Source organism: Rhinolophus ferrumequinum, chromosome 10, assembly GCF_004115265.2.
Source record: "Rhinolophus ferrumequinum isolate MPI-CBG mRhiFer1 chromosome 10, mRhiFer1_v1.p, whole genome shotgun sequence".
In the NCBI taxonomy this organism is placed as follows: domain Eukaryota; kingdom Metazoa; phylum Chordata; class Mammalia; order Chiroptera; family Rhinolophidae; genus Rhinolophus; species Rhinolophus ferrumequinum.
In genome coordinates, this window is record NC_046293.1 from 37,834,309 (window position 1) to 37,850,713 (window position 16,405).

Genomic DNA, 16,405 nt, shown 5'->3' on the forward strand with positions numbered 1-16,405 from the left:
AGTAAATCCTCAATATGGATGTTTTAAAAGAACCAACAACTACCAGTCATTTCTCTATTTCTGCCCTAAAATGGTCACTTCCACCAAAAGGCTGGGATATGTATTTCAAGATAAGGCCAAGCATTGCCTGCCCCTCTGCGGGAGTGCTGGGGAGTGGGTTAGAGCAGTGAAAGATGGCTTAAAAGACATCTAGTTAAGCCGCTACAATGAGTCAGCAGGATAATCTGGACAACGAACAACATGAAATAATACAGGAAGCTAGTGGCACAGTAATTAAAAATGCAGCCATAGAAATATTCTCCCAGTAGGTAGAGCATAGTAACACAGTTCATAAGTAGTACCTAAAATGGAGACTGAAATGTAGATAAGACTGTGTCAACAAGCAGTATGGCCTTAGCACATTGGAAAGGGAGAAGCATAAATTGAGAGTAAAAAAAGATCCCTGTGTTTGAAGATGGGTTGTGAAAGAAAGATTTTTGGATCCAGAAAAAAACAAGGGGTGTGCCTTTCTACTTGCTAGACGGATACAGTCCAATTCATGAACCGCCTAATAAGGCAAATTGGATCTCAAATAAATAAATACATATATACATACATACGTATATACATAAATAAATACATTAAATATAAACAAGAGACTCCAACAGGACACAAGTTGAAAAATAAGTATCAAGAATAAGACACAAAAAAGGTGAAGGGATTAAGAAGTACAAATTGCCAGTTATAAAAACCGTCACTGGGATATAAAGTACAGCATAGGGAATATAGTCAGTAATACTGTAATAACTATAGATGGTGGTACTAGACTTAGCTGGGTGATCACTTTGTTAAGTTCTATAAATGTCTAATCACTATATTATGTACCTGAAACTAATATAATATTGTATGTCAAGTATAATTGAAAAATAAGAAAAAAAAGAATAGGACACAAAAGCTAGAACCCGAACAGAAGCAAATACGATGCAATGTTCCAGTACTGGGTTACGACTCATTAAATCTTGCAAGTCTAAGATGCTAACTAGGACTAGTCATGCTTATATAGGCTTCGTGTAGGTGTACACCTAAACACAGTGGTATGGAACAAAAATGACTCTAGCTGAGGGGAGAGGACAAATGCGAGGGCTGAGAATGAGACAGGAATTTATAAAAGAGAGCAATGTAGATTTCCCTGGATTGACAAGGGAGCCTGCTGAACCCATTTAAACACCAGTTGTTTTCTGTGTGTTTTTTTAAGAGACAATAATGAATCTCTATATTTAAACAAAGAGGTTTTTCCTTCCTCTACTAAACCCTCAAGGAAAAAATGACAAGCCTAGAATTAGCATTCAACATTTAAATAACATGTTTCTTGCAACATGTTACAAGCTTGCAGATGAAGAAGCACAAGAAGACTCACCAAACATATACCATATAACCATGACGTTTCTGAGATATGAGGAAACCAAGATTCTATTCAAGGATAGAAATAACCTAGTGTTTTCCTTTCTTGTAATTCTTTACATAATCTCCTTTATGCTTCTCTTTCAATATGAAAAGTCAATGGATGCTAAATTTTTAGCAGAAAACAAAATGTAACATTATCCAATATGGGTTAATGTAAATTTACACCAACTATCTGAAAACTCTGCTTTAAAATGGGCAACAAATAAAAATATTTAAAATAAAATACAAAATAAACAAATAAAAGCATAATTTTTTTAAAAAAGTACTGTATATGCTGCAGATTAACAGGCAAGATTTGAAATTAAATATTGCAAATCTCACCTAAACTCTGATACACTTTGTTTAATTTCTAAAAGTTGTCAGTCATTAAATGAATATATTTTCCTAAAGGAATACTCCAATATTTTGCATTTCAGATATTTTAAGAGTTTTATTTAGCAAAGAGAAGGCTAAGAATTTTTTAAAATACATTTCCAGAGGGAAAACCCTTTACCATAAAATAAATTTGTGTGAGTTGGGAGGGCAAATCTCAATTTTCTTTCTTTTTTTTTTTTTTTGACATATGTGCCAATTTTACAATTAATACAAAAAAGATACAGTTAGTTGAAATATTTTAAAAATGTAAAAACCAGTCCAGGCAACATAACTATACAATCTTGCTGTAAAAGTTCTTATATCAAATTCCGCCCAAAATATTTATACAATATAGTAAATTAAGTTCCTCAAGTCACCATTCACTGCCGGCTAGCTTTTCCATTTTCTGTTGTCTCCATTCTGAAAAATAGGAGGAAAAAAAATGAGCTGGAGAAATAAAACATGCATTAACTATCCATATCTTTCTCCTTATCTTTCACATGAAATTAAACTATAATATATTCATAGAGCAAAAGAAAAGTCAGCACTTTAGAAAAGAGCTAAGGTTCAAGTTCTTCTGGGAAACAGTCTAACTTCCTCATTTTGCAGATGAGTGAAAACTGAGGACCAGAGAGATTAAGCGACTTTCACAAGGTTTCCTTTCAAAGGCCACTTTTTTCATAATACCAGTCCAAGCAAAACTAAGGGAAAAAACTTCTGCCATTTAATATCTTTTTCCACTAAAGATATTTCTTTAGCAATACATTTTCAAGAGGTCTTCTAAAAAAAGAGATCAAAATAATGAGACCCAAGATTTATTCAATTAAAATCAATATTCCTAACACTGTATTACTTAATAGTAAATATTTTTCCCCAGTACTTTATGCAGATTCAGTGTTGTGTACTAAGTTTTCTCTATGATTTTTCCCTCTATGATGTTTACTGAGCAATGAAAAAAATGCTCTAAGGAGTACAAACTTTCAGCGTTACAATCACTATAATCATGTCTTTTACAAGTACGAAGACTCAAAGAAGTTAATTTTTTTCTTTTTAGAGGTAACTTGTATCAATTCATCACATTAGTAATAAAAGCTGAACACAACAAGCAGTGTTGATTATTTTTTAACTTATTATAACAAGGCAATTAACAAAACTAACTTTTACAATAAATAATACAAACCCATTTTCCTCTTTAAGATGTTGATATAACTCAGCTCTGTTATTAACAGAGTTCAAACGTCCAGCAAACTCCTGATGTTTTCTGGAATTGGCAGTATTGAGTCTATTACTCCATAAGGATAATAAGGACACTGGCCCTGGTGTCATATTTGAAAGAAGAGAGAAAGAATAATTCATTACTTCAAAATTCACAAATTTTAAAAAATTTACTTTTAATTCTATAGTTTTATACAATTAAAGCAGTATCATCTTTCCCTTATTCAAAACTGTATGTGTTTAGGGATTCCCCAAGACCACCTATTAGTTCAGTGATTTGCTGGAAGGACTCAAAAAACTAAACATAAAGTTACTGTCACAGGTAAGAATCATTATAACAACAGAGTAAGGATACACAGCCAGATCAGTTAAAGCAAAGACTAGAATAATCTATTTGCAGGCTTTCCATGCTCTCTCCCTCCAGTGAGGGTTCACAAAGAGTGCCTGCTGCCTCCAGCAGCAAAACTGCAGCCATGTGTGTACAACATTTCTGCCTGGAAAGCCCAGTTGAGACTCAAAGTCCAGGGTTTCTATTGGCAGCTGGTCACATAGGCATTTTTTGCCAAACTACAACTACCAAAATTCCAGATTCCCAAAAAGAAAGCAGGTGATTCTGTTCAGACCTAAAGCAAAATAACTTCATTATTTAAGGAACGTTTTAAAAGTCAAGTTCCCAGATGGCAGCCATGGGCCAAACTTGCAAGTAGGCACTTCTCGTGTTAATAGACTCGGGCTTGGTATGTTTAATAGACTCGGGCTTGGTATGTTAAGTCAAAGGCTTGGTATGAAAAGTCAAAAGGAATAGAATAGTCAAAACAAGTTTGAAAAGTAGAAAAAAGTTAGAAGACTCACTACCTGATTTTAAGACTACTTGTAACGATCATGATAATACTGTACAGGCAAAAGGATAGACACACAGACCAACGGAACATAAAAGAAAACTCAGAAATAGGTTCCCACATATAAAATCAATTCATTTCTGATAAAGGTACAAGGGCAATTCAATGAAGAGAGGACAGTCTTTTCAACAAATACTACTGGAACAATTAGGATATTAGTGCAAAAATATGAACACTGATCCATACCTTGCAACTTACTGAAAAACAAACAAACTCATAATTGACCATGGCCTAAATGTAAAATCTAAAATTAAAGAACTAAAAGAATACATAAAAACAAGTATTTGTGACTTCGGGTAATGCAAGGATTTCTTACATATAACACCAAAAGCATAATCATAAAGAAAAAAAGGATATATTGGACTTCATCAAAATTACAGACTTGTGTCTGCCAAAGTCACTAGTAGGAGGAAGACAAGCCACCGCCTGGGAGAAAATATTTGCAAATCATACATCCAACAAAGGATTCGTATCCAGAATAAATAAAAAATTCTCAAAACTCAACAATTAAAAACCAAACAGCCCAATTTAAAAATGATCAAAATATTTGAGTGAACCCTTCATCAAAGAAGATATACAGATGGTAAACAAGCAAATGAAAAGAGGCTCTCATCATTATTCATGAAAAAAATATAAACTAAAATCACAATGAAATACTACTAAATACTAGTAGAAGAGGGGGAAAAAAAAATTCCTGACAATAGCAAGTGCTGTTGAGGATGCAAAACAACCAGAACTCGCATTAATTGCTGGTGGAAATGCATAATGGTACAGCCATTTTGGAAAAATAAATTGGCAATTTCTAATAAAATTAGTCATGCGCAATTGATAAACACACAAAACAGATGAATCTCAAATGCATTATGCTTTGTGAAATAAGCCAACCTCAAAGGTAGTATACTTTATGATTTCATTTATATGACATTCTGAAAAAGGCACAATTATAGGAGACAACACGTGAATGGTTGTTAGGGGAAGTGTCAGATGATTACAAAGGGGTATACAAGAGAACTTTTGGGATGATGGGATAGTTCTATACCTTGGTTGTGTTGGTGGTTGTTACACAACTGTATGCATTGTTTAAACCCACAGGACTGTATACCAAAAAGAGTTCAGATTACTGCACATAAATTTTTCAAAAATAAACTTAAAAATAAGTCTTTTCTTTTTCATATTATAAAACTAATATACGCTTATTAGATAACACTTAGAAAACAGCAAAACATAAAGGAGGAAATAAAATCATCCATAATACCACTGCTCTAATAAGTATAAATAACTCCCAATGCCAAGCTATAGCAATAAAATTACATTTTGGTTTTTTTGTTACTGCATCATACTAACAGAGTTACATACATTTTCTCCAAATCTAGACTTTAAGTTTGGAATAACCCAACCTTACATACAGAGTATACGGCAGGCACAATATTCACTTTGGAGAATCCTAGGAGGTCATTTTCCAAAGCAGATGAAACAGGTGTGATAAAAGGCCCATGTACATTGCTGATCAGAAGAGACATATGACTTAGGGTATAAAATAGAATACAAGAAAAAACAAGTTTCAGCCTTGAATAGAAAGTTACAGGATAGTGATTTGCACTCAAGTTGCAGCTCATATGGGCCACTTCGTATAGTGTTTCCAGGGTGAAAGCCATCAGAACTCTATTTAAGTGACAAACTAATATATAAAAACTAAAACAAAACAAAACAAAAACATACAGAATGGAGGTCACGGTATATACGGTTTTACTGCCTGATTTTAAAAAAAGAAACTTCAGGGCCGGCCCAATGGCTCAGGTAGTTAGAGCTCTATGCTTCTAACTCCGAAAGCTGCCGGTTCGATTCCCACATGGGCCAGTGGGCTCTCAACCACAAGGTTGCTAGTTCAATTCCTCGACTCCCGCAAGGGATGGTGGGCTGTGCCCCCTGCAACTAGAAAACGGCAACTGGACCTGGAGCTGAGCTGCGCCCTCCACAACTAAGACTGAAAGGACAATAACTTGACTTGGGGGAGGGGGGGGAAGTCCTGGAAGTACACACTGTTCCCCAATAAAGTCCTGTTCCCCTCCCCCAATAAAAAAAAACTTTAAAAAAAAAAAAAGAAACTTCACATGCATTCACTTACTCATTCGTTCATTCAACAAATAATAACTGAACTTCTGTTATGGGCCAGGGACTGGATTGGGTGGTAGTGATATAGCAATACATTTTTAAAAGCCCCTGCCTTTACATGTTTCAAACTAGGAGTCGAGGAGAATTATCGATAAGCAAGGTCAATGCAGTCCTCTAAGTGCCCTCACAGCAGTAATCCTGGGATGCAATGGAAGCACAAAGAAATACCTGACTTAACTGTGAAAGGAGGTCAGAGAAGTGTTTCCTGAAAAGGACTTTCTTAAGCTGAAGTCGGAATGATATACATTATCAAGAGGGAAGACTGGGCATTTGTGGCAATAATTATTCCTGGGCTATATAAACTCCACCCTATGGACTCACCATCATTTAGTCATTTTCTTACTAATATGTGTTTTGGTTACTTGCAACTTTTTGCCACTATAAGTAATTTTTAGAGTTCTATTTTCCAAGCAAAGTTGAAGCACTGTTTAGATTAAACCTAAATTTCTCATCCTAATCAGTGGCCTATTTTGGCATGTGAGAAGTAGAATAATTCATCAACACATATATATTCATTTTTCAGGCACCCTGGCAAATGTCTGAGAGGCAAATAGGACAAGATCACCCTTATCTCTGATTTCAAAGAAATCAGTGAAGAGGAGAATATTAACATCTATCAAAATATGTATGAGTATACTACAGCAGAAGTATATAAAAACCAAACAAGCCTACCTTCTCCCTATGATGAGCTGCCAATAATCATAATCTGGACAGCCCTGAGGTTTTATAGGCTTAGGAGTGGCAAGAAATTAGTTCTCTGTTGTACCATTTCCCATTTATGCTAAAAGGACTAAATCTAGTTTCCTTCAAAATAACTAAGGCCTACAATGATTTCATAAGCTCCAAACCCAAACCATATCTTTGATGCCTTCAAGAAGAATTCCTTCAAGAGGAAATTAAGCATTTCAGCTTATAAATAAAAGATAAAAGGCTTTATAATGTAAATATTGTTTATAATACCTTTACTGAAACTCACTGACACATTTTATCAATAAATGGGTGATATTACATCTTTCCGTAATTTCAATAAGAGCTTAGGGAAAAAGGGTCTTCAATAACCTAGCACTTAGTATAATGTCAGAAACGTACACAGATTCAACTTTACATAATGAAACTTGCTTAAAATACAGACTTTATAGTACAAGTGCTTATTTTCCAAAGGCTTCATTAGTGAAGGTATGACACTACTTTTTATTTAATGCTGACAAATATGTTTACTGCCTATATTTCCCAAGGCTGTAAACAAAGAACCTCCTAAACATCAACAGGAACAGTTACCGTGTTTCCCCAAAAATAAGGCCTCTGATGTGTATTTTGAAGCAAATATAAGACCCAGTATTATATTATACTATATATTATATTACATTATATCATATTATATATATTAATTTTTATATATAAAAATTACTATTAATTTTTAATTAATAAGTCTTAATATTAATTTTTGCTCCAAAAGACCCATTAGAGCTGATGGTCTTGCTAGGTCTTATTTTCGGGGAAACACAGTAGCAGTTCTTCCTGATATACACAACAATATTAAATGACACTGCACAGAACAGAACTAAACGGAAACACTTTTTACAAGCATAGTTACCACAGTTCTGCTTTACCTTTTGATTTTTCTACTGGAGGAGTTTCATCCATCTCAACAAGGGGCTTTTTGTTTGGGGGTTCTGGGGAATCAGGCGAATCTTTTATAATCTCTGCTTCAGCCAACTCTTCTTTTCCACGCTCTAAGATTCCTTTTAATCTTTTAGAGGGACAAATAATAAAATTGAAAGTTTAAATTTTTAGAAATCTAAATAGTCCAATAATTAATCTAGATATTGCATGACAGCCTTAAGATAGCTGCTCTCACAAAGTAAACCTAGAAAATAGCTAAATCTCAGAAGCTAAATCTCAATCTAAAATCAGGTAAGAGAACTTAATGAATTAAACACAAATTTCCCCTTTTCCTTCACCATAATAATGTAATCATTCAGTAATGTAGTTAACTGTAAAATATGAAAAAAAATGGAGGAAAATTTAAGAAGCTAAAATTAGAAGGGTCAGAAATGTGATCTTTGGAAGAAACTTCACAATTTTAATTTTTAAAGATATGACCAAATTCTATTTCAAATTACAGAAAAGATTAAGAAATCTATCATTTGGTCCCTGGTTTTTATACTGTGGAAATGTATTTACATTCCACAAAATAGCTCCAACTTTATTTTGAGTCTCATCAGAGAATAGAAAAACTTTCAAAATGTAAAGAAATATACTTGAATATCAGTGGATTGAATGAGAATTCTTTTTTCTCCCTCTTCTTTAATTGAGCCAATTCTGTTTCAGAAGCTAAGTGGCCCTAAGGAAAAGTGAACTTCTAAGGTCAAAGAGAATAAAACGGTTCTACATTCTAATTTTTGCATGAAATGATATGATTTCTAGAATTAGCTTCAAAATATTCCTATGGGGGAGATGGACGGTGGTGGTGATGGTGGTGGTGGTGAGGGGAGTGGATGTGGACATATATATGAAGTGAGATCTGCCACGAATTGGTAATTGTTGAAAGTAGATAATGGGTAACTTATTCTACTGTTGTATGTTTGAAATTTTCCTTAATAAGTTCTGATTTGTTTTTAAAAGATTTACTACATTGCCATTATAATATTTACTTGGTTCTTTGCCTTATTTCTAGCAAGGACGTAGAAGACAAAGCCAGCTAATGTGTTATGATATTTTTATTTATAGGCCTTTATTACTTTCTTGTTTTTTAAAATTTAACCTTGGTCTCATTATGTAAATCCCAAACTAAGGAAAAAGATGTACTCTTGAGGAAGACTTTCAGAATTAGGACTATGATCTTATCTGTGCCTATTTTTATAACAACATCTTCCACACTTTGCTGTAATCACTGACTTACTTGTCTATCTCTACCAGAACACCGTTTGTTCTTCCAGGGCGGAAATCTTACGCCAAATGCCAGTATAATGATATTTACAGAACAAAAAAAGAAAACTATGACTTTGATGTTCATAACAGATAAGGAACTAGAGATACCAAACATCACGAATTATAATTTTCAGAAGGTAATTAGGAAAAAAAATTAAACACTACCTTTGCCCCCTAATTGTAAAGAAATCATACCTCTTTAAGTTTAAGATGTTTTAGATTTTAAGAATGATAAAATCTCAGTTATAAATAAAATAAACAAACATTAAATGAACTTCTATTAAATAAGGTTTGACTGTTCTGTATGTAGAATATGGTATGCCAAAAGGTACCACGGTGCTGTATTAATATTAACAAGCCACCTCTCTGAATCTTGCCAAGACTTCTCCTGCTCATAATCTTTCACTGCTTTCTCTGACTTGTCCTCTTTGTCCTCCCGCTTTCTTCCTCGTTTCTTTCGTTCTTCTTCTTCCGGGGGTTTGCTCCTACAGGCCATCAGACATTCCAAGACTCTTTGATGCTTCTCCGAGTTATTGATATGGGCTCTGACAAGGGTTTCTAATTCATTCCACATGATACGGTATTGTTCATCTCTGAAGTAAAGATTTAAAATAACAATCTTAGAAATATTCTTTAAATAATATTAAAGTATCACTTGCTACTGGTAAAGTAAAAGAAAATAATTAAAAATGGACTTCTCTTCCTAGATAGTCAATGCTGCAATTCTAAGCTATAATGTATCCAATTCTTCTATTCTATAATCTGTATCATTTCATCTCAATCATACATATATACATACATACATACATACACACACACACACACAAACATATAAATTATATCGTGAATAAATTAGTTTAAAAAACAGTATGTGTCACGTAAATGTGATATATAGACAAAGTAAGAAAAAAACTACCTTTTAGGGCCTTTTCCTCTTGTACCAACTGTGGAAATAGGTAGAGGATCATTTTTTCTCTCCATATCAACTAAGTTGTATATAGTTTTTTGACAGTTTAACACATCTTCCTCTGTCAAAGATTCTTTCACAATAACACTGGCTAATGGAACTACCTGTTAGATTGTTTTAAAAAAGAAAAAGAATATCTGTCTTGAAAAACAAATATCAAAGCAACTAGGCAGAACTTCAACTGATTTTAAACATGACCATGGTGAGACAAACTATTAATATAACCTTCACTTCAATTTTCTATTACTAATTCTTTCACTGTAGCAAACTCGCATATTTCATTCTTTGCTTGAGAAATGGTATCTGTAAAAAATATATAACTAATCTAGAAGAAAAGTTGAAACTATTTAACACTTACCGCTTGCATGTTAAAAATGGTGGTTTGTGAAATAATCATAGGCCAGTATCGGGTGTGTTTTTCTAACTGATCTTTTGCTCGTTCCAAAGGGATCTCAAGACTTCCATCGATTTTATATCTGGGGTCTAGAAAAGGAGTTAATCTGTTTTCCCTCATAAATTCACCAAAATCCTAATGATAACCAAATAAGATAAAATTAGAAACTGTTTCTAATGTGTCATTATGGATTACATGTAACAGTCTGTTTCCCTGATGTCTTCTGTCCTGTGATATACAACAAAGCATCTCTCACAGCTCCTTCTCCCCCACTAATTTTTTTCCTTTTTTTTGAACATGAAACCTACCAGCCTTTATTACAATGGAGATGAAGAAAGCCTCAAACATAAATACTTTCCACTTTTTAAAAACCAAGGAACCCTTATTTTTTCTTCTCTTCTATAACTTAAGTCTTTTATATCATATACAGATAGAAAAATTAGTTAATCACATTAGAATACCAATCTGCTTACTAAAAAACTACCTTGATAACATCAAAATTTTAATAGTGGTTATCTTTGAATGGTGGAATTATTAGATAATTTATATAGTCTGTTTTTTAAGATATCCATACTCTAAATTTTCAGCAATGAACACTTATTAGTTTTCTCTTTATTAAAAAAGATGTAAAAATAATAAAGAAAAGCCTCATCAAAAACAATTACTTACAATATATAACACTTTGGTTTACAAAGCACACTCCTATATATCAATCACAATTAATTTTCACAACCACCTCAAAAAGTAGACACCATGAAATACCGAACATAAATGAGAGGGGGAGTGAAAAATTAAAATCAGAAAAATAGAATTACTATGAAAATAGACACAATTTCCTTGTGTGCACCTTTAAATAACACAAAAATTTAGTGTTATTTCAAAATAGCAGCAATCCAAATATTAAAATGTTTTTGTTTGCCATTTAAGTTACTAAAAATAAAGTTCTACCTAAAATATTAGTTCAAATCAATTTCCATTCTTTCCTAAAATTCCAGTATGTCAATAATATTCAGAGACTTCTAAGCATACAATGAATATATAAAGATGACTATGTACTAATAAACAGTTCTTTTGAGCAAGTATCGAAGGAAACTCATCTAATTAAAATAACAATAACCAACTGCTCCAAACCCCTTTTTCTCACAGATCTTAGCATAATAGGCACTCAATAATAACTACGTGCTGAATGATGACATTCTCAAAACATAAAATTTATAGGTATTAGAGTCTTACTGTGATCCGGTAGTCTGTAACTCTTCCTCCACATCCTTCACTGATTGAAGGTGGGTCTTCCAGGATGGATCGAGAACTGCTAAGGACATGTAAAAAAATCTCTCCTCCATGGCTACTAAGCATGTGACTGATGACTTTGGAACCCGACTTTCGTGGCTGTTCCAATAAAACAGAACGACCTGCCGAAAGTAATGAAACTCCAATGAGCTCTTATTTTTTTCCCCTAAGATTTACGTCCACAGTTTTCTTTTTATTTATTAATCCTCATATTTTAACCAGCATTGTTAACTGAGTACATCTACATTTCAGGTCCAAAAAGTCTGAACTCTAACTTTAGCTTTCTCTTGGTCACTCAAGCTTACAGTTATAGAGATGGTTTTCCAAAATAAATATAGTGATCTCTAGTATAATGTTTGGTTATATTCTTCATTCAATTACAATTTCACATGAAATTTTTCTCCTGGATATCAAGAAGAAAAGTGAGACAACTGTTGGATAAACCTCAAATCATTAAAGCTATACAACATTTGGGGGAGAAAGCAGTCTCAATTCATTTCCATAATACTTCATTATCAGCACTGTTAACAAAACTACTTTCTATTTCACATGATCGAATGTTATTTAACCTGGACTATACATAATCTGATAATCAAATTGAGCTTAACATAACAATGAAATTAACCTTATGATAAAGGACAACTAACTCATCGCATCAGTGGCTCAAAAACCTAGTTATAAGAATCAGCAGAGAAGCTAATAGAATTTAGACTTAGTAAATGAAATACAATAATTTGGTTTTTTAAAAAATGTTTTTCACAGAAGGAAACCACAGATTTAAGGCCATATGTATAAGAATCATATAAAATAACACTGAAAATATGTTTATGATAAAGATATAGTGTTTAAGAAGATGTAAGTCCATATATACTTTGTAATTTAAAATTCAATAGGCCAAGATAAATGGCCTGTATTACACTATCTTTCAAAAAATCAATGTAGTTCAGATTGTCTAACCTTTGTTATATATATATGTGTATTTTAGTCAATATTGCTATGTATTCAAAGATAAAAAAAGTACTAATGCCCGAAGTATATCAAAATTAGAGGTAGTAAAATAATCCCTTTATAAATGCCCCTGTTAGTTTTCAGGAAGGCCTGTCTTCTGGGAGTGTTTTTGTTAATCTGCCTCTTGGAGCTAGATGTAGTCCAGTACTTAGTCACTGAAATGGTGGAAGTGGGAGAAGAGGAAGGGTGAAAGCAGGGTTCTTGGCTAGTATCTCCACATTTAGAAGACAGTTTTAGATTATAACCATAGGCCTATTATGTGCATTTTTGTAAAGTACCTGTGTTTATTGTGGATGAGATTCATTATTTTGCAACATCTGAGCTTTTCAGATGTTCTGAGGTGGCTATGATAAAAAGGAGAGCTACTGAATTAACCAATTTGTAAATATCTTTCTGTTACAATTGATAGAAACAGGCATCTTAGACATACAATTATTAAACCATCTCTGAGAAATGGACGTCAGGACTTGTTTGTTAGGTTGGCGGCAGAGGGGCAGAAGGAAGGATAGAGGGAAGGAAGTGTGTGGAGGTGTTTGTATGTACATTGTGATGATAACCACTGATGTGTATGCATCTCTTCCAGCTGTACTATAGGAATATACTAGTAAGTATTTCAGTTGAAACTTGCCTCTTTGCTACTATTTTAGAAGTATAGATCACAATGAATTCTCCTGAAGCATTATGCTTTGTGTACTCTGTTGCTTTATGTCTCATTTTTAATTGAACATTAAGGGAATGTAGTATTTTAATTGTAAATCTGCCAATATCTTTATCTAGAGGCCTGTTGCCATTTTTGTCCTTTATGAAATTTCCTTCACCAATAAAGGCAGGATTACATTTTTTTTTTCTTTCAAATTGAGTTAATGTAGTGTATTTTTGATTATCAAAATACTCATATAGCTTTGGGACTCTGAAATGGTAAACACGATGTGTGAAAAAGCTTGATACATAACTGTACAATCTTAATTATATAAAAATGGAAATTTAATTGTGTAGATACACACAGGGGACCAAGAAGGACATGTCAAATTATAAACTGCCTGTGATAATGGATGATGTTGTTCTTTGCTTCTTGTGTTTTTCAGTTTCCTAGTATATGTACACGTTACCTTTTAAAAAATAAATGATATTTTAAAAACCTAAAAAGAAAAAAAAAATCAATGTAGACTCTAATGGTCAAATTTTTAAAGTAAAAACACTAAAAAATACATTAAATAAAACTTAGATAAGTCTGAAAGACATAAAGTTATCTTATTTTTAAACATTAGTAAAACTATTAAAGGGTATTTACGATTATATGACTTTAAAACAGTTCTGGGAAATAAAACGGTTAAACTGTATTGAAGAAAATGGCTTTCCAGAATTCACATTTTCATTTTCACTAATGATTTCACTTGTAATAATCTCAGTCAAAACAATTAAATCATGAAAGTTACCATTTAGAAGAAAATTAGTAAGGCAGGAAGAAGGTCTACTATTTACATCTACGGGTGAAATTCGATAAGCGCCAGTGCAATAGTGTAATTCTGAAATAGAAGAAAACACTGATTTGAAAGAATATAAAGGAATATTTCCACAATTAAAAGAGAAATTAAAAACTTTTTTTGAGCCCCTAAAACAAAAACAAAAAGTGAAAAAACAGCAAATTAACGAACCATGTATAACATACAACACTTTAAGTACCTTTAATTTAATTATTTTCTTTTTCAATTATTTTCAAATACCTACCAATGTTATTTGTCCTTGGTGTGCACCACTTTAATGTTATTGTTTCTTTAAATGAGCCTTCTCTACTGCTGCCACCTAAGTGGGTATCACCTTGAAAAATAAGTCAGAGAAACAGTAACGTTACTAAATAGACTATAAACTTCAAACTGTTTACCCAAGACCTGAAGGAGTTTAAATTTTATAAAAGAAAATACCTCTGGGAGAATATCTTTTTTTATGAAGTAGAAAAATACCAAGTAGAGTCTGGATATTAGCTATGATTAAAATAAACATTTAAGTTTCCTCCAAATTTTTCATTAATTAATTTAATCACCTCATTCACTACATTAAAAGTCAATAGCAAAATTTTTTTTAAATTTCAATAATCTACAACTGCTCCCTTCTGACACCATTAAAAAATAAAATAACATGGTTAATTAAAGAAAGTTACAGATTTCTAAAATGCACAACTAATTATACTGAATCCTAATGAATTTATAAGAAGAAACATAAAATAAGTGATCTATTAGGTTGATGCAGAAGTAATTGCGGTTTTTGAAATTATTAACCTTTTAAACCGCAATTACTTTTGCACCAACCTAATAGAAATATATAAGCTATAACAGTGAGCATTTTTTGCCTTAATGCAGTCTAGAGTAAGCAGACGTTAATAAAATAATAATGAATAAATGAAAAACTATCAAGTTGACAAAGCTTTGAAGGAGATGCATATAGTGCTATGAGCATCTATGCAAAGAGATTTGACCTATGCTGAGACCTCAGAGAAGGCTTCTTTGAGAAGTGAAAACTAGTTTGAGTTCTAAAGTTTGTTAAGTCGAAAACGCATTTAATACACCTAATATCATAGCTTAGGCTAGCAGACCTTAAACATGCAAAGAAGGTAATATCCAAAAAACGCTGGCAACACAGTGCTCTGCAGAGAATTGGTTGTTTATCCTTGTAATGGTGTGCCTGACTGGGAACTGCGACCTGCTGCCGCTGTCCAACATCCTGGACTATCATACTGCATCTCTACCCCGGGAAAAAAAATCAAAATTCAAAATTCAAAGTACGGTTTCTACTGAATGCATATCACTTTCACCCCATCATAAAGTTGAAAAATCGTTACCTCAAACCACTGTCAGTTGGGGATTGTCTGTATAAATCTGGAGCTTAGAGAAGATATCTGGGCTAAAGTATAAGCCTACTCATCAAAACCCAGCTCTAATGTCACCTGCTCTGTAAAGCTTGCCTAACTCATAGAGGCATAATCAAATGCAATCCCGTGTCTTCCTACAGCACTCTGTTCCTACAGCTACCATAACATTTTGCACATGGTGTCTATGCAATACAAAGAACTATAAGTCAATCAATAACTATTTTAGAAAAATATGTTGTGTTGCAACAAATATTTTTTACCATTTTTCTAAGTTTTAAAAATAGAAATTGGTATTACCTCACAGGTTCTTTGAAATTTCCACATACTGTATTTTCAAAAACAAGCTCTTTACATTCCTTTGTTAAACATTACTATAACCATTTACCTTAGTAGCTTTTCTCCTGTTAGAAATTCAGGTTATGTTCACTGCCACATTGCTTATACATGTAAGAAATGTTGACTGGTTCATGGTATTAACTCAAAAGATGTATATAACATAATCAAAGTCAACCATTTAATTCTCTGATGGCATCAATTTACATAGAAAACATGCTAAAAGATGTAACAAAATGTCAAATCTTAAAGGTAATTTCACTGAATTTTAGGAATGGATGAAATATTACAGTTCATCTAATCCAGCATCTTTAATTTATAAGTATATAAACTGACGTCTATTATAAGTATATAAACACATGGGACTTTAGCTAAAACTCTTATTTCTTAACTCCACAGTCTTCTCCCCTATATCATGCTGATAAGTTACAGACATCACAGCTTAGAGAAGAGACCTACTGGTTGAAATACTTTCTAGAGGAAAAAATAACACTAAATTTCTTTTTTTTTCCTGTTTTTGAATTACTACTCTT

The 16,405-nt window shown here is 32.8% G+C and overlaps 1 protein-coding gene across 6 annotated transcripts in view; it reads right to left on the reverse strand.

Moving 5' to 3' along the window:
• Window positions 1-1,846: 1,846 nt before the first annotated feature.
• The window catches only part of INTS13 (integrator complex subunit 13), a 31,172-nt gene continuing 16,613 nt past the window's right edge, over window positions 1,847-16,405 (reverse strand). For 5 of the 6 annotated variants that reach the window (XM_033117221.1, XM_033117222.1, XM_033117219.1 and 2 more), the window contains 9 exons: window positions 14,402-14,491; window positions 14,110-14,217; window positions 11,609-11,787; window positions 10,340-10,510; window positions 9,931-10,085; window positions 9,377-9,607; window positions 7,694-7,833; window positions 2,978-3,113; window positions 1,847-2,217 (listed from right to left, as the gene is read on the reverse strand). In XM_033117221.1, coding sequence (XP_032973112.1) covers window positions 2,178-2,217; window positions 2,978-3,113; window positions 7,694-7,833; window positions 9,377-9,607; window positions 9,931-10,085; window positions 10,340-10,510; window positions 11,609-11,787; window positions 14,110-14,217; window positions 14,402-14,491 — 1,250 coding nt within the window. In that variant the 3' untranslated portion in view covers window positions 1,847-2,177. The remainder of the gene's footprint in view (window positions 2,218-2,977; window positions 3,114-7,693; window positions 7,834-9,376; window positions 9,608-9,930; window positions 10,086-10,339; window positions 10,511-11,608; window positions 11,788-14,109; window positions 14,218-14,401; window positions 14,492-16,405) is intronic. The other variant, XM_033117224.1, reaches the window with a different exon arrangement.